We start from the raw sequence: 26,579 nt of genomic DNA, 5'->3' as shown, positions 1-26,579 counted from the left end.
ACCACGTACCACTGTAAATAAAAGATTTGAGGGTTCAGGCCACCTATCTCTCATTTTCTGAAGTCGGCTTAAAAAGCAAGCTGTGTATGCTAGTAATGCAAAGTTTAATTTATAACCTCGGGTTTGTTGATTTTAATAGTCGTCATAAATGTAACATTTCAGCTGCCTCGAATGGGATTTTTGTTATGATGACAAAAATATAATATCAATATCAATTCTTCCAAACTGTTCCTGAGTTAATAATAAAACTTCCTAAGTTGTTTATATTGTCTTTGTTTGACTTTATTGTTCAAACTGGTAACAAAACACTGTCGGATGAATCAAGTTGAAGCTGCATGGAGCTTCAGGGGCGACTACTCCGGCCTCACAGTGAGCTTTGTTTTTTGTATAGTTTGCACGTTCGTTCAGGTTTTCTCTAGAATCTCCAACTACTCCCAACAAACCAAAGAAACATGTGATAAGGTGAGGTTATATGGCAAAATTGGGTGTCTTTTCATATTCACCTCGTGATGACCTGTTTAACTTGTCCACCAGTTTTCAGCTGGGATCAGCTGCACTTATGAGTTTGAAATATGTGCAGTGGCTAAAACTCGTGTCAAACTAAGATTATCTCATGTTCAGGTCCGGGTCTTGAAGGTCCTTTTTTGACTTTTGTGCTTGACTTTTCTTTTGAGCTTTATAGGATCAAAATGTGGAGAAGTGGAGATCACTTTCCAAATTTCATTCTATCGGTAAACAGCTTATAACTTGAATTTCCTCCATCTCAGCTATATATTTTTGCAATTTCTTGCAATCTCTTTTGATGATGTGTTGCCGACATTCACATGTCAATCCTCGTGTCAGCTACCACCACAGTAGTTTGGCTCAGATATGGAGAACCAAATATTTCATTCGTCACGTGCTATCACTGCGTGTTGTGATGAGACTGGCCTGCTCAAACAGAAGGCTAAACATAAGCAGTAGAACATGTTATTGTGGCTCCCATTATGTCACTGACAGCAAACTGATACATGCCCAAGTTTAATATAACAGCCAGGCTTTAATCTGGCTTTGATTACTGATTATGGTGAAGATTATACAACAGCTTCCTGTTTTATAATAACAGAGGCTCTGGAAGGGAACCGGGGACTTTGTCTTCCTCATGCACGGTGTTTTCCAGACATGAATAATGAAAAAGCATGATTAGATATCTGTACGCTACCTTGTGAAAGTGTGAGAGAAAAAAAATCATAGCCGTAATTGCTATACACAGCCACACAATCAATATATAACATCTATCACCAAAATAAAGTTGCCCAATGATTTATTTAAATAATGAATAAATAAATGCAGATCCTATGTAATGTGATATTTAGGATTTTTAATTCATTTTTTTGCTGAAGCCACTTGTTGCAATAAGCTCAGTTACTCCCAGCGTCACATTAGATACCGTGTATCATCTCCTCAGTGAGACAAATATGCTGTTGTTGAGTCATATGTTGAGTCATACATATGGCAACAGGCCATATATACGGTATATATATATATTAAAACATCCTCACCATGTATGGATATATACTGTATTTTGATTTTTATGACTTATTGTCTAAAATTAAGAATATATAATTTACTTAATGTGTAATAACTGTACAACAATGTCTCAATTAAATTATGTGAAAAAGTAAACTTTTCCATTGCATGTGTCAGTGGAGGAGCCCATGCAAGTAGGCATGTTACCAACAGAGAGCAGTGGTGTGTCATACTCAGTGCATAACAAGTCTCTTCAGCTTGTTTTTTCTTTCACGTGAAAACAGACTTTAGGATCTACGTGATTGCTTAAACATGCTGTTTTCAGGTAATTTCTATGACTGATTAATAACTGTGTGTGAACTGTGTTGAATAACTCATGAGGAAAAAAACTGTCACCCATTGATTTTGAAATGTGAGGAATAATCTAGTGTTTGTCAACATATTTATGTATCCTTAATTTCTTCAGAACTTGTTTTGACCAGGAAAGTGTTTTCAGATGAGTAACACATTGTTTGATAATCACACCTCCACTTTCAAACGAGGGCGGTGAACACCCAGTAACTCACTACATCATAGGCTGCGTTCAAGGACGCTCTAAAATGTCCGAATTTTAAATGGGAAGTGCTGGAATCTCTTATTGTTTTGTAAATTTTACAACTGAGCAGAATAAAAATTATCACTCAAAAGTAAATTAAGCAATCTATTAAGTTAAAAAAATACAACAATATTTTTTGAAGCACATTTTCCATTATTTTAAGCGCGGTTTGTGGTTGATGTGCTGTGTTCCCTGTTGTCCCTGAAGGCATCATGAGTGCAGGCGGTGCGGTGCGGGGTTGCGGGGGATTTTTAGTCCAGCCTCCGGTCAGGCGTGCGCAGAGTTGTTAAGTGCGTGAACCCAAACATACAGACAGCGCAGAGCCGAAGAGAAGAACATGAAAGAATACAGTTAATTTAATTCTTTAACCAGCGTTGACACATTTTTCTTTGTTTCTTTTTTTTCTTTTTGTATTTTCTTCGTGACATTTAAGAAGAAATGGAGCCGATAACGAAGTGGACACCAAAACAAGTTGTCGACTGGATGAAAGGTGAGTTTGAGAGAACTAACTTTAACTCTTTAATTCATTTAATTGATGACGGAACATGCTACTTTTTAATTTCTCGGCCGTAAATTGAGGAGTCGCTCCTGAGTTACTCCAGCTGGTTTCGTAGAAACTGCTCCTGTGTGACAACATACCTCCACTCAGGCATTTAACAATGGGACTGTACTTTCTATCACTCTGACAGATGTGAGACATTTCACTGCACAGCCGCACAATCCATCCTCAGATATCCCTGATTTTACTGTAAAACTCTTTGTTTTCAAAGATCAAAGATCAAAAACCAATGGTTTTATTTAGTACAGGAGTACTCTCCCATTATAAAGAAGTCAGAGTATTTAGTGACTTTTTAATCACATTGAATAACAAGCTTTGATTCACTTTACTTGTATCAAAAGTGTCAACCAAGAGAAAGTATTAAAAAGTATATGATAGTAAAATATATATTTACTGTACACTTATTGGATACAAGATTTGGGGTACTTTGTATCATTTTCCATGATGATAATTTTACTCAATTATGAGAAAAGTTACATAACTGAAATACAAATTCATCAACTCAAAGTATCCCAAAGTACTTGTCACTTTAATCCTTGGGATAGAGGTATTTACCAATAGTCTTTAACTTGTTTTGTTTGTGAATGTGCTCTTGTACAGTGTTGCATTTCAATCTCTCATTATTTTACTCAGTACGGACTTTCTCTCCTCCAGTACCTGGGATGTTTTGTCCTCTCGTAAGGTCTGATACTCTGTAAAAAGCAGACTTGCCCCTGAATGAGAGGAATGCCGGCTATGAAAGTGACATCATGATTCACTGAACCTGACTTCAGCCACAGCCCGAGTGTGTTTAGAGAGGGACGCCGGATGGTATGTGGCTGAAATAGTCCCGGAGATACCCTTCTAAACAGAGACGCTGAACTTTGTGTATATCGTACAGCAAAGTGAGTCATGGGCTGTTTATGACAAGGAATTTACTCTGGAAGGACTATTGGAAACTTCCCAAAACAAATCATAGGTGATTCCCATTTTGGTTGTGTAGCGAATTAACTGCTGATTATGGCGCGCCTGCCAATAGCAGGGCGTTAAAGGGGATTGTGGAGGGGTTAGTTTCCATGGGTCTTGTGAATAGAACTTGGCCAGGGCATGCATGCATGGGGGGATTAGTTGTCTATACAGACCCCCATCGCTGTCAGTCTCCTGAAAATCTGACTCAGCAGTTCTTTCTTGAGGTCCCAACCGCCGAATCTGCAAACACAGTGGAAGTGAAATGTAGCATGAACAGACGGACCACTGGGCCGACGTGCATTCCAACATTCATACCAAATTATAGGTATTGAGTACAGAGTGGGTTGTCTTGTCATTGTCGTCATATTTGGACAAAACACAAAGTACTTTCTGTAGTTTTGTCTGTACACTTGAGATTAAGTAAAGTGGATGATGCAGGCTTTCATGCCCCCTGTGGAATTGCTTCCCTCAGTGTGGTCTGGCAAGCCTAAATAACCATTTGCTTAAGTTGGAGGTGTTCTCAGTGGGTGTACGCTACAATTACTTTGCAAGCAAGTTGATCTAACTTTAAGCAGCGAGAGCCACAGAACAAACGAAATGCTAACCTAAAATTTAAAACACAGCACCGCTTTGTTGATGTCATCCAAGCCATTGGTTCCCAACATTGTTTCCTTGAAGCCCCCCCCCCCCCAGATTTCTCATGAAAAAGGTTGTGAAAAGCCTCTGTAATGTGGTGTTCCAGTGAAGACGACACTGACAGACTCACTCTGTCTTTATTATTATAACCAGCAAAACTGCAGAAACACTGAAACGATGAAGTTAGCATGTTGGGCCATCAGTGGGTGTCGTTGGTTGTTTTTGTTTTGTTTTTGGATTTGGATTTGCTATTACAGGTGACTATCGAGAACAAAACTACCAAGTCCCAGTCGAATATGGAAAATATGCCATTCTGGAGGCTGCCATTGTTATTGTCCATCCACTCACAAATTTGCAGAAGAACTGCTGACAAGCTGCCTTGCACGGCAGCTGCATACTGCCCGCTGGTGTGTGTGTGTGAATGGGTGAATATGATTGACAATGTAAATTGGGCTGTAAGCAGTTCTTACACACCTGCTAACGTCATTGTTTCAGCATTTTGGTTATGATAATAAGACAGCAAACCCTATAAGTCCTTATACCAGCTCTTTACTACATTAAATAAAGTTTAATTTTTAACTGGCTACATGGGCATGTGCATTTTCGGTGGCACAGAACACCACTGTCATGTCAACACAACCCCAAAATGCTACAGGAGTTTTTCCATTTTCACTTAAAGACATTATTGTGTAAAGACCCACTGTAAGAAATCTATGATTTGTACTTGTTTGAAGATGCAGTGCATGCCTTTCAACAGATTTGATCTTGAAAGTTGGCCTAAACTGATCCCTATTCTGACATTTTTGTGTTTGGGAAAAACAAAGTATGCAGTTTTCAGAGGTCGTGAAGTCAGCAGAGACTTTGTGTTGTCCAGAGGGGAGGCTGCATGTTTCTTGGCCACAACATGCACCGAGTAACCACTGTCGTTGTTTCCCTTCCATACCAGAGCCAAGCAGCATCTAACTCAAATAAAAACCCATGTCGACAGCGAGGTCATGGCCCCATGTTAAACGTTCCCTCTACTGGCAAACACGCTTGTTTGCAGAGTTGTTGTGCCTGTGTGTGACAGAAGTCAAATTAAAGTCTCGGGAACCGCTGCGTGGAGACCTCCGGCTCTCATGTGCCTCAGGTTGTTTTCCCCAGCAGGACAGGGACTGCTCTTGTGTATTGAGGCTCTTGTTAATCACTTGCATTGTTTCGGGAGATCAAGTGGTGGGTTGGTAGATGCTTATTGCCAGTGAAAGGCCGTTTGATTCTCCCAGTTTAAACACTGTTGTTTTTTTGTTTGGGAGGGGGAGATGCCCCGAAGCGCTTTCCTCCCTACACAAGGCCGGGTCTTCCAGCTGGACCTGCGGTGTCGTGTGATTAGTATGCCATATGTCATGTGCTCAATGAATTACCCCAGGGAGTAATGCACACTTTTCTTAAGATACATTAAGCTATAATTCCAGCAATCTTCAGTATATTGTGACACTTTTTGAAATTAGATTGGGGTTAGCGTTTAATGACTTTAATCCACTGACCCACATACTCGTGTTCACAAAGTCAAAAGTTTAAATCATGTGCTGCGAGTCATTTTCCAAATATAGTCCTGAATCCACATGGGCAGTCTTCCAATTGAGAAGTGCTGGCAACGTTCAGAGCATGTTTAATTCTTATTCTGTGAAATAGTTCTGCAAATGTAAGTCTTTTTTTAACTCCTACATTTATCTGTCTTGTCGTCACTGACAGTACGGCTGCCAGGATTTAACAAGGCATCCCAGACATTTAAACTTTTCCATATAATGTCTGACTGGATGTCGTCTGTCTAATTGTTTAACAAGCCCAGACTTAACAGTGTAGTGCCCACTGGAAGCCCTCCAGGATATTACACACCAGCTATTCAGTTTCAAAATACCTCTCCAATTTTCTCAATGAGTTTATGTCAGGTCATCACTGAAGTTGTTTGTCTAATCATCAAAGGATAGTTTCAGACAACTGTCTTGTTTGTGACCACCAGTTTCAACCAGAAATGTGGTTTGTGTAACACCACTTTCGTGTGCGTATCCTGCATTTCGAGTAGCACCAAGGTGCCAAGAAAGCAATTACCTTGTCAGCGAGGCGCCAAACATGTGCTGAACGTACTTTTGTCTTTGACCATGTGTGAGGCTGGAACAATAACAGGGTTGTGTGTGAATCTGCACTCGCACACCCCAAGCATTAGAGATACGGCAACCTTCCGCAGCCTTATCTACAGGGATGATAGCAAGGTGTGGGCAATGATGGCTTCAGTGATGGATCCTTATCTGGGAGAGACTTCCTAAACAGGAGTGCAAAGGGACATTGTGCAGACGCCTCGGCCTTATTAAGTCATCCATAGAGCTGGCTGTGTGCAGCTCTATGTTTGGATAGCCGCCGCAGACATTATTAATCCATTTTAGATGATACTGCTGTGGCTTTATGTAAGCATCCGGTGGAAAAGGTGTCAGATCTATCTAAATACATTTTTTTTTTAAACTGTTGCTTTCAAAGACTGTGAGGACAACCCTCGCTGATTACGCACGGAAGCAACAATTCAGTTTAACTCCCTCTTTTGTAATTTACCAGTTTCCACTTCTTCGGTCGTGCAATTTCTAAAGTCGACCCTTTGTGTTGCATTGACAAGCAGATGACCGTGTTACTTTCTCACAGAAAATGGCCTTTAGAGTTCAGGGGAAGTTCTGTAAGCTGATTCCACCCCAGGGAGAGGTGACTGAAAGGGAGCGCTGTGGTTTCGTCCCTGTCAGATCTTCCCTGGCCTGTTTCTCACATGGCCCGCGCATCCGACTTATGTGCTCCAACATATGGGACTTCTAGACTAATCATCAGCTGTTAACGTGGCCGTTGTTATCGAATGTTCGAGAGACAAAGACGAAACATAAGTGTGCATTTTGATCTGGATGAGGTTTTTCTCACAGTGACTCAGGCTTAAAAAATCTTTTAAGTACTCAACACATGACAAGTCTGTGTTTTTTTCTTTAAAAAAAAAAAAGAAAAAGAAAAAACCAAGGCCAGGTTGCATTGTACTTGTCCTCGTCACAGTGCCCACAAAGGAAAACACTGGCTGTGTCAGCCAACCTGGGCTAGACCAGTTTGCTTTTCATTCAAATCTAAAATGTGCATTGCAAATCTCCCAGATGATCTCAGCTTAGTGGGACCAGCGAGCCATTTGGCCTCGGCCTGCCCTAAGAGCATTGGCCCGTGAGGTGCCGTGCTTAAGTCACGGGAATGAAAGCTGCCGACTGAGGTATCGTGCTGAGCGAGAGTGCTGCGCATACCAGAGCATGCACGCGTGCTCTGCGTTGTGTTAGCATTTCGTCGTTGTGCCTAAAAACTCTTGCTGTTGTTGGATTGAAGTCTGGAACTGCGGGCAGCTCAGGATTGATGCTTTCACGGTGATAAAAACTGTCGGAAAAGAGGAAAAAAGGAAATGCATGGCTGCCTTGTTACTGCTATCAAAGCACTGCAAATGCATTTACGCTCAGATACTCACAGAACATGAGAGGAATGCAGTAACTGTTGTGTTTTTTAATCCCCCACACCAAATGAACAGCTCTGTGAATGAGCAGTAAAAACAGGTCACACATGACCTTTGTGTATTTGGGCCCACTGGCTGCTTTTAAAGGATTTAAAATGCTGAAGCCCGGCAGGTTGATGGTCTCCCCTCGACGCGCCGACCAAAAACACACGAAAGCTCTTCCCCGCTGCCACCTGCTCACACCGTAATGGAGTTTAATGTCATTATGATTATGACGTGAGCTGGAGCTTTACGAACAGTCCTCTACTTTTGGGTTCAGCCGGGCATTTGGGCAGGTGCCAGATCCGAGCACGTTCTGAACAAGTCCGGACACGTCTACATTTTCTCAGCCCTCCTCAGAGACCGGCTGAATTCCTGTCTCGCCGTTCTCACAGTGTAGAAAATGTAACATCATGGTTTGTCTTGAAAAACTCTTGGCTTTTAACCGATTTACAATTTGTATTTGCATGTTTGCATCACATTAATGCACCATTCAGGCAGTTTGTAGGCTTCTATTTTTCTGTTTTTGCCCACTGAGGCAACTCCTGTTTTCACTGGCTACATTCAAGAGTGTTAGTAGATGAAGCAGCTATAATGGACCAATCTTTGTTTTCACTGCCACTCTCAGTATGGCTGTGTATACACTGAGTAGATGGATGAATGGAAGTAAAGCAAGAAAACACCTGGTACTCCCATACTGTCTTTGTTTGCATGTTTGGTTTTGCAATACAGCCCATAGCACACAAAGGTCCACATTATCGTGTTGTTGAAAGGTCATAAATCCGATACGGACACATGATTGTGCCAAGCTTCTGTTTGCATTCAGTTATCAGCGAGGGACTCCTCCTCAATTTCCACAAACAGAGTGAAACCATACAGTACTTCTTCACAATATCTCTTTCACTTGCTGCCTATTTTCACTTGGCTTTCCAAACCACTTAAAGCATATTTTTAGCAAACAAGAAATTTGTTCAACATTTGCAGGCTTTGTCAATACTGAAATGTGTCCTCTTAACCTACTGAACTTAAAATCATCCCCTGCTTTTTGGGGGGAATTCTGCCAATCTCATGGCATGTTTCTGCTAATCTCAGATAAAAACCGCTGCAGGGTTTTTATATAGACCAGTCTTGCTGTGTGAATTTTCAGCTTGATGCATTGTATGAAGGATATTGGAGCAAATACAGGTTTTGCATTTGTTTAAACTGGGAGTGGCGGCTCCACTTTGCACGCTCAGGAAATTCAGTTGGTCGTCCCCTTTGTTTCCGCTGCAGCAGACAGCGGAGAAAAACTGTGTCACCTGCCCTTCACCTTCATGTGTGACATCCTATTAGCTATATTAACTTCCGTCATCTAACGCGACACAACTGTCTCAGCCTTAATCTGTCGTGGCTGTGAGGGAGACCCACAACAGGTGCCGGGAATACTGTAAACAAACCTCACCTGCAAATGGGCGTTGTGCAGCTTTTGTGTTGGGAAAACACAGCCATGTGTGCGATTATGTGTTTTATGAAGACTCCATCATCGGCTTTTGGGAGCTGGATCGCAGAAACCAGAAGGTGTGCGGTGCGACTGCGACGCAACGCGCCGTGTGCGTCAGAGGTACCCTGTCCTGGCCTGTGGGTGACACACTGTCATTCAGCTTTATTGATAATGACTCACCCTCCGCCACCCTCACCCCCCTGGCAGAAGTGGGAACAGGATCAGCTGCCCCGCGGCCTGTCGGCTGTCTCGTTCTGTTGCATAATTCATTCAGATGCTTGTCTTTGACGCATTAGGAGAATCGTAGTCGTTAGGGACTTTTAGGGGAAAGCCAGTGACACCTGGACTCTCATCGACGTCTCTTCTATGACGTTGTCTTCCTCCGTATGTTTTCTGTCACTTTCAATTACGCTTTTGGTCTTCTTGACCTCATCTACTCCTCCTCCTCTGAAAGGTTCACAAGTCAGCTGTAAATTGTGCCCGACTCCCCCTCTTTGCCTCACACGGCGGCGCCTCCGCACACCCTCGCCATTATCCCCAACCTCTCTCCATTTCCCCTGTCTCTATGGAAACCTTAATTTTAGTTACACCCTACGTCTGATCTTGTTTACAGTCATTGTGACTGGCTGGGGGGTGGGGTGGGGGTGGGGGGGGGGGGGGGGGGGGGGACCACCAGCGGCACTTTTTTGCACTGCCGCAGCAAAATGCTCCAGAGGCGATGGGGGGGGGGGGGGGGGGGGGGGGGGGGGGGGGGGGGGGGGGGGTGGTTGTTAGCCGTGGATAAAAAGCAGGCTCACATTTGCGTGTGGACAGGCCAGGAGGCTGGCGAAGGGACTGTCACTGTGCCAAGGCCAGAGATGGGACCCGCTGTCGGGTTTGATCGAGCAAATCCTCTGCTCAGCTTGGCATCAGAGTCCTTCTTTCTGCTTTTTCAGCCAGGCTTTGTAACAAGATTTGAGGGGGGGGAGATTTACCCTCTGGGAGATTTATGGCAATTAGCAGGTTCTTATCCAAAGATACTTATGGGGATCCACATTAGGAATCTAGCGAGCGCTACGTTTAACCATTCCAGCCACCAGGGCAATATGCAGCCATGTCCAGTTTAATTAAAAGGTGTGTTTCTGTCCGTCCGTCTCGTCTGCTTTTAATGAAACCTTAATAAAGCACCGTCATAAAACAAAAAATATCACAATGGGCACAACGCTAAACTTGGCTCTGTTGTAAAATATGCCCACATGCGGCGATACGAGCACGACGTGCACAGTTCCCATGGCAGACGAGTTGAGTGAGGATCATTTCCTTCCCCAAAACCTTGTTCATCTTTATTGTGGTTTCCATAGGCAGCTATTATGGTGCTGGTAAATTGGTCTGTAATCAGCATGCAGGGCCACCCTGATCATACGCCACACATGTGACGGGAACTAACCGACTTCCCAGTTTTCCCTTAAAAACTCGTTTGCGTCTTTTGACTCTAACTTTGAACCCATGTTTAATATTACTACAAAATGTCACCCTTTAAAGGGATAAACAAAATCATTTTTGGTTTTTGTATCTTGTTTTTGTTTTCCCACTTCTTTCCATCCGTCTGTATCATTTTAGAAAGCACAAAAAGCCTTTAATTACAGTTTTTCTAAAGGCAGTGATGTATAGGTTGTAACAAAATGAACTCTTTTGAAGTCCTGTTGACACAAAAGCAGTCAGCAGTGACTCTCAGGCCGCAGAGGGTGAGCGTCCTTATTAATTTGTGTTTAAAACTGGAAAACGTTAAAGCCTTCTCAAGCTCGTGAATTAACCATTGTGTTTTGAGCTAAGCACTTTGAAGACGCTAGGACTGCGACTATCTTGGGATACGCGGCCACTGCCGGAACCACAACAATATGACTGATGGAGGGGTCAGGAAAGATTTAATGTGTGGTGGGTGGAGGGATAAGAGAGACAGTGGAGAGGAGGAGGAGGGGGGGACTGAGGCATTTTTGAGGTCTTTGTTGCTTTCTTTAGTGATTGTTTATGCAAGTGGTAACGAGCTGCAGCGTAGGCCAGGCGACCAACTGACTGGAGAGTGATGAGTATTTATGTTGGCCTCAAACCCTACACTTACCTGCAGACACTGATGTATTTTCAGGAACGATGACTGATTTATGAGCAGGTTTTTACTGTAAGCTCGGACCTAGAAAACTATACTTAGATGTAGTAGCAAATCATCTTCATATGAATTAATCAAATATACAATGCAACTATATTTGGATGAATGTGTTTGGGGAGTACATATCTGATTATTTATTTAGGTGAATTGTTGAGACAGTACAAGAAGTTGCAAATTTCATAATAAATTGAAGATTTTACTCTCAATAAAAGTGAAAAACTGATCTCACACTGTTGTACACTGGGATGTGTCGTGTGTGTCTATCAGTTACAAGTTAAAACTGTGTTTTTTACATAAGGCCGGTTTACACAACTGCTGAAGAATTGCTGATAACACTGGAATGTAGATGAGCAGGTGAACCAGTACTTCATTTCCATCACACTGAAAATTTCAACTCGACTTTCCTCTTTGTGTTTTTTTTTTTGTTTGTTTTGTTTGTTTTTTTTTTTTGGGGGGGGGGGCTCTTGCTGAGCTTTAGAGGACTATGGGATATCAAATCCATTGGGGTTGAAGCTAGCTAAACTGATACGCCGGTTGTTTCTACTAAATGGTACTCATTTCGTGAGAATTCTGCCAAATCATGACAAAAGGTTTTTGAAAAACTGCATTCAGAAGTTCCCTGAACAGAAAGAAAAAAAAAATCCAATGTTTCAGGTGTAAACTCATCAACACATTTAAACCTGTTTTTCAGATTCATTTTTCCACACCCTCACCTCGAGCAACATCTCTGCTGGCTGCTGCAGGCTTACAAAGATTCTCTTTTTTTTTGTCGTTTCTCTTGCTCTGTCTTGTTTTTCCTATGTCTTCTGACCAAAAGTCATCATATATCAGGCCCTGCTGTAGCCTCTCATAACCTCTTGACGTTCCTCAACTCTGACCTGCGGCACCCCAAGACCTGACCTTTACCTCTACTCACTCCAGTCAATATTAACTGAGCTGTCCAGCCTCCCAGCCCCCTCCGGCATATTCAGACTTCGAAATCTGACGAGGTACCAGCCATGTCACTGGGGCGGTTAAACTGAACCTGAGGGCTGGCACTCACCCTGGCTGATGTGCCTCAGCCCCATGAACTGTGACCCCTCATCTCTCATCAGTCACCATCCATCATCCCGTTAGAGACAGGGCTGCTTTTGTCTTGGCGTGGAGGGACCAGCCTCAGCTGCTTCTTCACTCATGTAGGAAGCCCTCTCAGGACGTCTCACAGCTTGTCTGGGTTTGAGATTAGTGTACGTGAGGTAAAACAGTGTTTGAGGAAGCAATGAGAGGAAGAGATAGTAGAAAAACTGTTATCTTGAAATGTCTGAGCACCACAACAAACCCAACTTCAGATGATGCCTCCAGCTTGAAATGTGAAGCAGCATTCCAGATCTTTGCACCTGTTTTGGAGGTCTTCAGCCGGCTTCTAAACTGTGTCCTGTGCCCTATAAAGGCAGTTTCTATACAGTCCACAGATGCGGACATAACGGGCATGACGACGAGATGTGGAGCGTCATTGTGCAACTCCTGTGCCCTGCTCCCACTGTGTGTACAGGCATTGTTGTTTTCCTGTGAAGTCATGCATTAGAGGATAGCTTAGCAGTCGCCGAGAGAAGCTTTTTCTTTCCTTTTTAATTACAGCACGGCCTGGTCTGACCAGAGACCATTGTGCCAGAGTGCTGCAAGTTCCCACAATGGGGCTGCTCAGTGGAGAACAATGCGTCAAATTCCTGACCGTTCCCCACAGGTTCGGAGGCCGGACCGACAAATAAAGACAGTGCAGTTACAGTGGCTTTGCTATTCTACACCCAGTAGCCCTCCCAGTGGCCACCCCAGTGGGGATATTGGTTTGTGTGTGTCCCTGTTTGCATCAGCCCTTGTCTGTCTGAGTGTGTGTGTGTTTGTGTGTGTGTTACAGGGTGGCTACAGCTCCCACTGGGAGCACAGGGAGGGGTTGAAAGATGGGGGAGGGAGCTTGTTTGGTTCTTTCTCTTGGAGGTGAAAGACTGTTCACTCTTTTGCTGGTGTAATCAAACCCCTGAGAACCAAGTGTTGGTAACCGAAAGCATGCAAAGGCAATAACAGATTAAAAAGTGAAATGTGTTTCCTGAAAACGCAACGCAAAACCCATTTAACAACTTCTTGTTCTCACCTGTTTTGTTGCTTTTGTAATGAGTTGCACAAACTCAACTTTATCCTGTATTTTATATTTTCTGTGTTAAAGCCACTGTGTTAAGCCAGTCTGCTTGAGTTCTGTATAGATTGTTGAGATAATTACAAGAATAACCCGACATTTGCGAGTGGAAATATCGTGTTTACATTGCCAAAAATGCATGCTTACACAGCCTTTGTGTAGGCTGCAGGGGCTTGAAGGCATCCAGCAGGGTCCACTTCCATTTGTGTTGTCCAGATTGTCCATTTTTTGCTTGTCTAGCTGTCCAGAAATATCCCAGCTTGAGCGTATTTATGCCTTCTCAAATGGTTGTGTTGGTAACCTGTGCGGCACGGAATTACTGTTTACTGTAATTAAGAGGGTGGGTGGTAAGACGGACCCCACAACTGGACAACAGATGCATTTAGAGATGTACTGATTCCTTCTAGTACGCTCTGCAACAGACCAAGAAGCAAGCAGCGAAATACTTACAGATCCAGGATTTTCATATGGCTTCTCAAAAGAGTGAGATCAAGGACTTGATAAGTCTGTGCAATTGGATCAGGAATGCCTTCATCTTTGGAGAAGAAAGAAAATCACGGGGTGTGCATGGAGCTATCTGGCGTTGCATTTTCTTTTCCGCAATCAGTCTATGGGTGTGTTCGTGTTAAAGCAGTGCTCCTCAAACCTTGATGCTGGACAGCTGTGTGCTTTAGATGTTTGCATCTCGTACCGAATGAGCAAACACTCCACCAACGAGCTGCCGTCTCATGACTTTACAGCACATACATCCTCAACGCAGAACTTCAAAACGTCCACAACGATGGCGTCTGCACAGCATTCGGCCATTTGTATTGACAGAGAAGCTTACACTAGGCCATTAGAGAACATTGGTATAAATTATGACAGAGAGTGAGTAATTTGTCACCATTTCTAAATACAAAAAATGCTATAATTTGTATTTGTGAAATGATTTATTAGGCCTGTTAATATATCCTCTAATTACCTATCCCTACTAAAATTAAGATTCAGTAGTTGTCAGTGTTAAAACAGTCCGTTTTAAATGGTTTCTCATTATGTATTGAACAGTTTATTTAGACTGTAGGAACTGCTCAGCGAAATTCATCTACATGATTGATAACTGCTATTTAATTTATGTCATAAAAGTACAGTTTATCACTTTAATTGACACTGAACCTCAGATTGCTCTCGGCAAACTTGTAATCAGAATAAACTTATTGGGGCCAATAAAAGTTTTTCCAGCTTGCTGACGGTGCAGCTGAGATCGGTGCTGCGTGCCTGCGCCTCCGCTTCACAGCTACACCCACTTGCTCTGGTCTGAGGACATTTGCCAAGCGGTTCACAGAGACCATAAAACTCCAAAGCGTTTCATCCTGCACGGGCTTTTGAAAAGCATTCACGCAGGCCTCCCCTCGTTCTCCCCTTCCCTCCACTCAATTCACAACAACGCGACACTCTATCTCTTTTACTGGTTTCTCTGCCCTTAATGAAAATTGATAGTCCCACACACACACATGCACACACCCTGGCAGCTATTGATCGGGGTGCAATAAATGTTTTATAAGCCGCACTGTAAGGATACCCTCTTTTTTTTTTTTATTCAGAAGGTGTCAGTAGTTGGGTCCAGAGGGACCAATTGGTCTGTTCCCCTCTGGTCCCCTGAGGTTTGTGGGAGGGTACAGCGTTTCACTCTGCAGTGCACGTTGAGCCTCCTGTCATTCAGTAGGTGTTTACAAGTGTGAGATCCATCCACTGACAATCAAGCGATTGTTGTTCTTCAAAGCTAAACGTAGATCAGCCTGGAGTGAAACGGTCAACTCTGATGTCGGACATCAGGATCAGAGATAATCTAGAAAAGGAGGAAACCTTTGAATGAAAGTGAAAATCGCCTAAAGGAGAGGACAGGCTGTTATTCATCAATTACCAGGCGCAGACAGTCCTCCCACCAGTTCTGTCCAGACTGGTTAATAATATGTCCCTCAGATTAGAACATGTTTTGTGGGTTTTCAACAATCAAGCTTATAAAACAAACCTCACACAATTGAAGTCCCTCCAAGTCTCCATTGTAGCTTAAACCACAACTTTCCCTCACTGGTGGTAAAGATGGATGGTGGCACAATTCCACAGGAAATGCCTTTTTAACCCAGCAGGAAGGAGAAACTTTCCCCCCCCCACCTTTCCAAATCCTAAGTCTTTGTTTTCGTCTAATCGCATTAAGTGACTTGCCCAGTGTTTGTATTTGGCTTGCGTTCATGTGCTTGTGGGCTCAGGCCAGCTCTCGGCCCCTCTCTTGCAATCCGAAGTGAATTCCCCCGCTGAACCCCGGCCAGTCGGGGGTTAAGCTGAAAATTCTCTGAAGACCTGCCGAACAATTAGCATACCAAAGAATGAGAAAAATGTCACGAGCCTAACTGGACTTGACTTGTGTGAGGGCTAATGGTTAACACGTCCTGATGGCTTTCCTCTTTCATAAGTTGGTGATAACTCGCTCTCACACATACTCTGTATTTCACCAAGGATTGAAAATACTGTCATCAATGAGTTTTGATGCCATTATGAGTTTTTAATGGTACATATTTTCCACTGTGAAGACTCAAAATATACAAATTTGTTCTTTCAAACATTCTCAAGAACTTTGGCTATTTCTCTGAAAGCATTTATGTCAAACTCATTCTAATTTAGGATCACATACACAGCTTTATGTTTTGAAATGTTTCTGTGTGAAGGCAAAACTTTCTGAAATGAAAATGCAAAAAACAGTGTTTTCACTTGAAACGTTGTGTAAATGCGCCTTTATTGTTATGTTGCCTCACCGAGTGGACTTTTTTTAAGGATAATTGTGGATAATGTCTCCTTTTGTAACTTTCAGGCTAAGCAAGTGTGTCGAAATGAGACATAAAAGTAATTGCATTCAAGCGTCCTACTAAAATCATCAAAGTTCCTGAAGTAGGGAGTTATAGTAAAAAGTGTGCACAGACTCCAATCTCTGCTCAAGAATAGTAACAAAAAATACTGTGCATTTTGAAGCGTGAAGTAACAACATAAAGAAAAACAACTTCCGATGGTTGACACCCAATCGCCATATTTACCTGTTGCAGGTGCACGTGTCTGAGTCACCGGATTGTGATTCACGTGACGTTAAACTGTGACTGTCGAATGAAAGTATGTTCCCGCAACAGTTTTACAACTTATCCCGCCCACTCCTCACCTGTTGTGAAGAGCCCAAAGACAAAGACGACAGCGTTTGAATATGAATCACACAAACCTGTTTTGAAATTTTGCAAGAAAAACACCTGGATCACCGAGAGAAGATGTGTTTTTTCAGGTCATTTAAAGTAAACAATGTCTGATACATTCAGTGTAGTCTTGTTCGGGCAGAATTGACTACCACATCGCATCTACACACAAGTATCTTTGTCTTTCTTTAAAGCAAACAGCACAGACTGTGTCACAGCCATAAAAATATGATGTGCCATTTGAAAAAAAAGACTTAATTATAACCTATAGAACACACCCGTGATGCCTTGTGGCGTTTTCCAGTTTAATGTCATGCTGAAAGTGGATATACTGAGGAGTTGTGTGTGTGTGTGGCGTGATCTGAAAGAGTCGGGGTGTCTTGCAGCTGACAGGTCTGTTAGCCATGCAGGGCACAGGGCCATGTAGCTGCAGCTGCCCCCTCTCTGTACGTTCTTTGATGGGGAGAGACTTGGTGTTTGCCTCCACGCCCTGAGCTAGACAAACACACACACACAGGCTCATTTTTTCCCCCTTTTGTTTTCTCAGCATATACAGCGTTAGCGACCATGAGAAACGCCGCATGCACAGGAAGAGGATGGTGTAACACGCGGAGTATAAGAAACATCAGAATTTGCGGGGCTCCATAATTTACAGTGCATTGTGTGACCCGCTTCCTGGTGCGTTCACTGACCGCAGCAGTTGGCGGTGTAACGGTCCCACTCATTTGTTATTGGAGCTGCAAATAGCTTGCGAGGTGGGGGACGCCCCGAACACTGGCACGTTTATTACAAACACCCACACCCACATACGTTACCCGTGTGCGCACACACAAATGCACAAATATAGCAATCCATTGTTTAACCATCCCAACAGACTCGCAGGTCTTAACCGTTTCTCTGTTTATACTGTGTTTATCTAGCAGAGATAGCTGTCCCACCTGTTCCTTATCTGCACTTTGCACACACACATGCTAATAAACCTCACAATACCGAGCAGCACTGCTTTTTTTGCTTTGCACCGAGGTAAAGAAGCTATTTTAAGATTCTGCTTTCTCTTACCCTTGTGCGTGTGTGTATGTGTGTGTGTGTCCAGGTTTGGATGACAGTTTGCAGCAGTACGTCAGCAACTTTGAACGGGAGAAAATCAGCGGGGAGCAGCTGCTAAAGATCACACATCAAGACCTGGAGGAGCTCGGCGTGGCCAGGATCGGACACCAGGAGCTGGTGCTGGAGGCCGTCGACCTGCTCTGTGCTCTGGTCAGTAGAATCAAGTGTCCCTGAAAAATCCAACTTATAGATCACTCCAAGCCCATACTTGATTAAATACGTTGAATGAACGTACGTTGATGAATGGATGGATGCTTAAAAATCTGAAAATGTATGGACATTAAGTTTGAAAAACGTTTCTATAGTTGTATGGGTGTGCTGATCATCCCCCAGCCTCGATTTCCACTTTATAATTGTATGTACAAGTCACTGAAATGGTTAAAAAAATGTTCCTGTTAAAACTCAAGGCCCTTGAAGCTACTCCAAGTGAACCCTCGAAATACAGATCAAAAGGGAACGGGTCTCTTATAACTCCTGTTATGCAGCACCAGAAAACAAGTCGGAACTTGGAGGTCCGAGGCCGCTGGAAAGCAACACAAGATCCTCCAGGAAGGCTTTGTAGCGACGTCCCTGCGGTCACTGACCCTCCCCCTCCTCCGCTCAGTGTCCACATTCCCTTTAAAACCCAGCCACAGTTTCTGGTTCGGCAGCTAAAGGAGTCGGCGATGCAGAAGGGCTCATAATTTCCCACACAGCTCAGCGGGGTGTGGAGGCACCGCGGCACATGAAGCGACCCGGGGACGCTGAGCAACAGCGGTATCACTCAGAGGAGGAGGAACGATTGGCCCAGAGGCGCCTCGGGCTCTTTTTGGCAGTTTGAAGCTGTAGGTGATTATTATACGTAGTTAATTGTAGTTATGGCGAAGAGAGGAGTGGCTGTTTGACCCTCTTTATAGATAAGCAGCTTTTTTCTCTTTGCACTCATCAAATACATTCAGCTGTGTTCATTTTTTTTTGGTCCCAAATGTAGATAAACAATAGAACTATCAAACAGTTGGGTTCATTGTTCCTCCCACAGCCTCCTCCCTCTTTGTTTCAAGAGTTTGGATCCTATTAGTCACTTTGGGAGAGAGTTCACCCGCTGTCCATCATCACAGCTTCCAGAAGAACCTCCGACAAAAATGCGTCTGCCTTGAAACTGCCGGCAGGAGAAGAGTGAAGGAGAACCAGGTTTTCCAGCAGATGGGATCGATTTGGAAGTTTTATCACTTCCTGCGCCATAAAAGCCTCAGATTATAGTCCCTGCGTTTTGATCAGCGTCAGCATTTCTGCCTTTGTGCTCCCTGAAAATGCTTTACGTTAATCGTTTGTGGCAGGGTTATTTTCACCCCAAAGAGAAGTTAAAGGTTCGATTCTTTGCTTCATCAGTCGGATTCCACTCTCAAGGCCACATTGGTTTAGATCTGCTGTTTTTTTGTCTCACGTTGTTGTCAGAAACGTGCATCAGGTTAAGACTTGCGGTTTGAATCCTGGTTATGGCAGGAAACGCTTTAATCGTAAATGCCAATCAATGTTTGACAATGTGCTGTGACGACCCTACTTAAAGGGAGAAAGATGCTAAATAAACACTTTTTTTGTGATTTACGAGTTTGAAAAGGATATCCTCTGATCCATGAGGCCTAATCTGACTGCGTGCAGGCAAACGGCATGAGCATCAAACAGCAGTGTTGTAACCTCTGGAAGTGCTTCAGAATAATCTTGTTAGACCAGCTGTCCTTAAATGTGAAGTATGTCAAATTTGGCATTTTTGCTTTACCAGTTTGAATATATTTGTAATTATTTACTAAGAAACTGGACTCAGAGCAGATTGGATGGACCAGTGCTTGCAGGGACACCAGCTAAACCTTGATGCTGTATTCTTTTATTACCTTTTTAGATATTAAAAAAAAATATAGAAATATTACACTGTACATTTGAAATCCAGATGCAACCACACCTTTTACGTTCTTATCATTCACCTTTTCTGGGAAATAGGTGCCTGTTATCTGGAGTGGCAGAGTTGAAGTAAAGCTTTCTTTATAAATTACAAAGGTGCAGTCGTTAGGAGAGTAAAGCAGACGGGCTTTTAATTTTAAAGATTAAAACCTGTCTAAAGTTTTTTTTTTATCTTTCTTCAGCCATGTATTAGATTAAATCATAGTCTCTTTTCTTAAATTGGTATATTTATTTTGATCCACACTTTGCAATCTAACTCTGTTCAATATTATGTAGTCCAAGTCAAGGCATACGTATTCCTCCATCCCCATACTTTGGCTTTTTACCTTATTATTCAAAAAAACTTTAAAAAAAAAGCCAAAGAGAAGCAACCTGTCCTCATCAATCTGCCGTATTCAGTGCATGTCAGCAGTGTAGCAGACATATGGAAACACTTGGCACATGTATGTTGCTTTCTTTGTTTTGATAGATTTACTCAACATAGAATTTGCACCACATGCTGCATCCATCCGACCGTATCCTCTTTATTTTTACTATCACAGTAATCAGGCCCAGACTCTTGCTCACTCTGAGAAGCGTTGTCACTGAAGTGGTGAAATTTTAGGTTCCCTCTGCAGTGAATTACAACCTGTTGACACAGTGTACAGTAACCATGCCTCTTTACTTTCAAGACTCCTGGACCTTTCACCTCTGGTTGCAGCGGTCCAGCTAAATGTTTTTTGTCCGTTTGGGATTTCCTCATTAAGAATGAGGCCTCAGCCTTCCACAAGTCCCCTGGGAGGAAACGGGGCCCCCAATTCAATTAGCTTTTACTGAAGCGGGGTCATTGCTACTGACGGAAACACCAGCACCCAAACCCCCCTCTGTCACACTCCACCCGCCTTTATCTGCCCTTTTATTTACTGTGCGGTCAGAGACTTCCTGTCTGCGCAGCCACATTCATTGTTGTCATTCCTCAGCTTTGCTCTTGATTTTTAAGTGTTTCTGCATGTGCACGAAACCTTAAAGTTTAGCCTTATCATGCAGCGAAGACCTATTAGCAGCTTGCAAACCTACATCAAGTTGACTGACGGCCAAACACTCAGCCCACACAGCCCTGAAGGAGACATTCATACTCATGCTTTCCCTCCACCCGAACGCTACACCAAGGCCAAACTGCCGTCGTGGGACAGAAGAAGAAGAAGAAGGAAAAAAAAAACCCTTTTAATTAATTTTATTTGACTCCTCTCCTTGATGGCTTCTGCAGACTTGCTGCTGAAACCTGACTCTTCTTCGTGTGTGCTCCAGCGTCCCAGGCGGAGACCACCACCTTCTGATACCCACAAGCACTGGCTGAAGCCAGTCAGCACGGAGTGTACAGCGTATTACACATTATCTTCATAATGGGCTGCATCGCTGCTCTGAATGTCTTCGTTTATTATTCCTCGAGGGGATTGTATCATGTAACACTTAACCTTCGATGGCACGCTGCACGTCCTGGCTGAAGACATTTGTAACTTTTATAGAGACGTTGGATCCATAAGATCCCAGGCGTGAGGAGGAAGTGCTGTGTTATTTTAGCCGTTTCTCCTGAGGACTCTTGCGGCAGTGTACTGCACTGGAATCTTCAAAGAGTCCCAGCTACATCTAACGCAGACAAAATCTGATTCCAGATGAACGCCGTGCCTGTAAAAACGGACTGAACACAGAGAAACTGTATGTTATTGAAGCAGCAGATTTTGCTCCACCACTGTTTCTTGCTCCACCGGCCAAGTGGGACAAAAGCTTTCTGGACATCTGTGGGCCAGTCAGAGTGTGATTAGCCTGCTAATGACAAAGCCAGGGGAGATGTTTAAGTGCTATCATTTCACTCTGGATGTGTGATTTTTACGTGTTTTTAACCGTGTTTCAGCACTTCAAGTGGTGCTGCCTGCAGCTCCTGTCTGACTCCTCCAATTATCCCAAAGTTTCTGTTAAAACTGAAATGTTTTCTGTTTCTTTTTCTTTTTTTTTTTATTTGAGCACATATTGGAGAACAGCAGTGGAATAAAAGGAAACACTAACCACTTGCAGATCTCCTCTTCGGTTGCCAGACACGTGCTCTTTTACTCTTTTCCGAAGCATATTTAGCTACTGGCACGTCATGCATAGAGCAGCATTGCTGGCAGAGATGCGACGGCCCTGTAAGCTGATATTCACCAGGCTGCCTTCCTTCAGCTCACCTATAGCATTACTGCAATCTTATTTTTTTATAAGCGAGGACTCTGCAGACTTGAAAACGAGTTAGTTTCTCCTTATCCTCAAGGATGATGCACGCACCCTGTTGCAGCTGCACTGTACTCCGTGACCTTTGCGAACGCCGCGCATGACTACTGATGTGGAAAACCTAAATAAACAAAAGGAATGCAAAAGCAGGAAGCAACATGGACTCAGGAATGTCGGCTTTGCTCCGCTTGATAGGATTCAGGTGATGGCACGTGCGCGCTCCAGTTGCACGCACAAGAAACAATCCTGAGTCTGGAGGGGGAATTTCACGCCCGTCATGTCCTCAGAAAGAAGCGCACTTCAATTATATCTGTCAGGAAAATGATTAGAGCTGTTCATTTGGACAGGAAGCAACAAGTTTTTCAACCACATCCCTTCCAGGTCAAGACATTTCTTTTATAGTTTGTTGTGTGGGATTTTTTTTTTCTTCCTCCATTCTTATCTGTTGTATCTTTATGGACGGTTTCAGAACTACGGAGTCGAGACAGACAACCTGAAGACTCTGGTTGTGAGGATGAGGGCTGCGACCAACAGCCTCCACATGGCCACGGCCGACCGCAGGAAGAGCCCCGCGTACGACGGAAGCACCTCACGCAAGCCGCCCAACGACTTCCTCACGTCCGTGGTGGAGCTGATCGGCGCGGCAAAGAGCCTCCTGGCCTGGCTCGACAGGTGATAACGCCACACGCCGACGTGTAAAATGTAGCACGATACAGCCAGTGTAACTGGTTAAACTGAGTCTGTACACAGCAGCACGTGTCACGAGTTAAACATTCATAAGCAATTTGACCAGACTTGATATATGGATTTTTATGTTTGTGATAGTGGGGTATAAATCTTCAACACGAATGTTTACTGGGATTGTCCAATTCAGAGCATAATGCTGCAACAGCAGAAACACAACAGAAAGCTGGATTGTATCACAAAACTTCAGTTTTTGATGTTATTTTATGAATATTTATTACTATTATTGCCATGATATATGAAAATACTCATGTTATATCGTGATCTTAATCACTCTTTCACATTTTCAGCTTTTCTTGATATGTTTGACTGCTGTTGTACAGTTGTTGTACTTGGTCACGCCAACAAAAAAGATCTGATAAATCAAAATGAAAGCATAAATAACAACTATTTCCTCACTTTCATCAGAGGAACGTAATCGGAGCTCCTCAGAGTTTAATAATAATAGCTTAATTTAATTTATTTTAGGTTTTCAACATCTAAACATGCTTAATTAAATAATCACTTATTCAGTGAGTAAAAACTTTTCCCATAGGTTCATGGTAAGGACAAAATTGAGAGAATGTTGTGTTGAGAAATATTAAAATCAAAATGTATCAAACTTCAATTTCAAGAAATGTTCTCCTTATGCTCGCAGTCTGCTGTTTTTTTTTTTTTTTCTAATCCAGTATAATCACCCACTAGAGATCATCAGTGTTTGTAACAGATACAGAGAAGTATGAAAAATGAAATAAAACGGCACCGGAAGATCGGCATTCTTTAGTTCCAACCAGATCTGCCCGTGTCCACTCAGCCAAACACAGTAATTTGAACAAGTGGCGAGCTCTGCGGCGCGCCGCTCCGTTTCCAATCTTCTCTCTTTCTCCCTTTGTCTGCTCGCAGGACGCCTCTTACAGGGATCAGCGACTTCACAGCCACCAAGAACAAGATCATTCAGCTGTGCCTGGAGCTCACCACCACAGTTCAACAGGTCGGCGCGCCAGTTAGCTCCACAGCGCACGTGTAGCTAACACACACACAGACACACCACACACACACACACACACACACACACACACACACACACACACACACACACACACACACACACACACACACACAAACGCTTTTTCCACTGAGCACAACTCGCAGGCACAGACGAGTGTAGAAGAGGAGCGTTATGGGAAATGTGGTCTGGCAGCCATGATCCTGTGTGCGCCTAAAGCCAGCAGTCTGAGCACATTATTGCAAACACAAGTGTTTTTCCGAGGAGATTTTTTTCTCCCCCCCCCCCCCCCCCCCCCCCCCCCCCTCATGCTGGCTAATGAGCGGACCCCTTCGGTGCGGGGACGTTTAATAGTAAACGTCGCTTTTGTGTTTACCGGTTTTATGGAAAAAAAAGCCGCTAGTGTTCTTTTTAAAGGCGGCTGCCAACAATCCCCAGGCTGCTGTCGTCCCTCAGCCATGTGGTTCCTGTTTCTGCATCTCCAAGAGGTTCATGGTGGGAGAGCGAACTGTCTGAAAAGCAGTTCCTGCGTGTTGTTTGATTCAGGGGTGAGGAGTTGGACCAGAGTACCAGAAAGAGGACTAACGGTTAACATGGAATAAGCAGGAATAATCTCCTTCAAAAGAATGAAACTATTAGATCCAACAATTGGACCAAAAGCTTCAAATCTTAATTGAAATTGTTTAGAAATATCAATTCAAAATTTTGAAACTTACAGATAAATACTTGGTGTAAACTCTACTTAAGTATGAATAAACTGACCTGCTTTTAGGAATACTCAAGTCTTGCTCCAGCGTTGCATCATGAAGCCGTTCATCAGGCTGCTTCTGTCGCCTTCATTCATCCAGTTCTTCACATGACGGCTGGCCAGTCTCCTTTCTGTCCGGCTTCAGTCTCATTAACTCACATGAACAGTCTCTCCCTCCTTAAGTGTTTATGATGGGCATTGTGTCCAATAAAGAAAAAAAAAAAAAAACAGCTCACTTTCCACAGCACGGTGAAAGTGGCTACTGAGACTACAGGTGTCATTTTTAGTGGGTTATTGCATCAAAATGAATTACTTTCCCAGAGTGCCCATTTCCTCAGCAGAGTCTGGGATTTCAGCGCCTCTGGTGATTTACTGTGGGTGCCTCGGTCATGGTCATCTACCAGAGGCGGAGGGGTGTATGTTTTCCCACACTGCCATGTGAGGGGGCGGTGATGGGGGGTGTGGGGGGGCAAGGTTGTGGTGCAGGATAAACTCCTGACGGGTGGTGAAAGAGTCAGAGCGATTAGCCTTCTCCCCCAGCTGAAGCAGAGATGAACCTCGTCACTTAGTGTTGAACCAGTTTTCACAAACCCGGAAGGGTGTATAAAAAACTCAAGTCATGCCACTTTTGTGCAGTGAAAACTGTACTCCTCCTTTGTTTTCCATAAAGTTGCCGGCCGGCATGCAAAGCGCAGGTTAATAAAGCCAGGTTGCGCCGGGGACTGCCACAGTGATTAGTTTTACGACGGTGGAGGACGGCGTGCGGTTTGCACAGGCCGCTCGTGAACTTCAGCCAAGAAGTCTTTTTAGATCGCACAATTTATGTGCTCTGCCTGAATGAGGCCTGTGTGTCGACACACGGCCGTAAAGCTGAATGCGTACCCATCTTGGCCGACCCGTCCGTGTGGGGTTCATTCTTTTTAAGAGATCATGATTTTGATTGATCCCCCGTGTCTTTTGTTCCCATTCCTGAACTGTTGAACAACACATGAAGTTTATTTCTCCCCGCATTGACTGGAAAAGCAGATTCCATTGTGTGGGCTCAAACCCGACATTCAGTCTATCACAGCCGACACATGTTGATCCTCAGGATGTCACATCGACAGGCCTGAAGTCCTGCAGGCCTCACCTACCTTCTCCTGTTGTCGCTCTGCGTTCCTGCACAATGCTAGCTCTCCTCTCTTTCAGCCACTTCATTGCCCGACCATGCAAATCGGCTCTGGTGGCAGATCAAAGGCCCAGTGAGCTGCACACAGAGAGTCATCTGATCCACACTGGTTGTGGGATCAAGTCCATAATGTGAGGGATCAGTACACCCAGGGAATGGTCCCCTCAGCCTCTCACAGTACTTAGCTCTGATCCCATCCCCTGTCTACCACGTTCACTTTGGTTCTGACAAAAGATATTGCATTCCTTTGAATAGATTACCTCCGATATTGTTTTTACATGATTTGATGCCGTGGGATGAAGTGCTGTAAATGTTTAAGTCAGATGGGAGACATGCCAACTCATGTGGGCAGCACATGATCGTACCGTTTTGTTTCACGTCTTCTAAACGTTGAAATATGTATTTTTAGTTTGTCCCTCTTGGCTCAGTCAGCGGTGTAGTCATCCAAACAGTCTTTAAAAAGAAATGTTCGGTCGCTTGTTTACGCAAGCACGGCTGAATTCTTTGTGAAACCACCATATATTCTTGGCCGGCAATAGAAAATATGTTGTATGGAAACACGATTTTGAGGTGAATCTTTGTCAAAAGAAACCTTTTATGATGGAACATTTTTCCTACTTGATGTTTACTTTGGATTTCTCACTTTACCCCCATCAGTCAGAGAACCACGGCGAAGACACGAGCATCGTACTTCATTAGGAAGCAGCTCAGTCCTCCTAACAGGCAGTCCAGACAGTCAAACACAGATTGAAAAGGATATTTAGGGACTTGCTTCCCGCTTTGATGTGAAGCCATCGCTCAGGGCCACAGACAGCCATGCAAATCCTCGTCGGTGCAAACAAACCAACAGGACGACGA

At 43.6% G+C, this 26,579-nt stretch overlaps 1 protein-coding gene across 4 annotated transcripts in view; it reads left to right on the top strand.

Annotated features, from left to right (window-relative positions):
• Nucleotides 1-2,372: 2,372 nt before the first annotated feature.
• Nucleotides 2,373-26,579, top strand: part of cnksr3 (cnksr family member 3) — a 50,061-nt gene continuing 25,854 nt past the window's right edge. For all 4 annotated transcript variants that reach the window (XR_003933512.1, XM_030116127.1, XM_030116126.1 and 1 more), the window contains exons 1-4: nt 2,373-2,594; nt 17,884-18,047; nt 22,546-22,748; nt 23,703-23,790. Coding sequence is in view for 3 of the 4 variants with exons in the window: in XM_030116127.1 (XP_029971987.1) it covers nt 2,543-2,594; nt 17,884-18,047; nt 22,546-22,748; nt 23,703-23,790 (507 nt within the window). In the remaining variant the exon portion in view is untranslated. The remainder of the gene's footprint in view (nt 2,595-17,883; nt 18,048-22,545; nt 22,749-23,702; nt 23,791-26,579) is intronic.

This window comes from Salarias fasciatus, chromosome 19, assembly GCF_902148845.1.
Source record: "Salarias fasciatus chromosome 19, fSalaFa1.1, whole genome shotgun sequence".
Taxonomy (NCBI): Eukaryota; Metazoa; Chordata; class Actinopteri; order Blenniiformes; family Blenniidae; genus Salarias; species Salarias fasciatus.
Note: the sequence above shows the minus strand (reverse complement) of the source record. Positions and strands in the feature narration are given on the sequence as shown.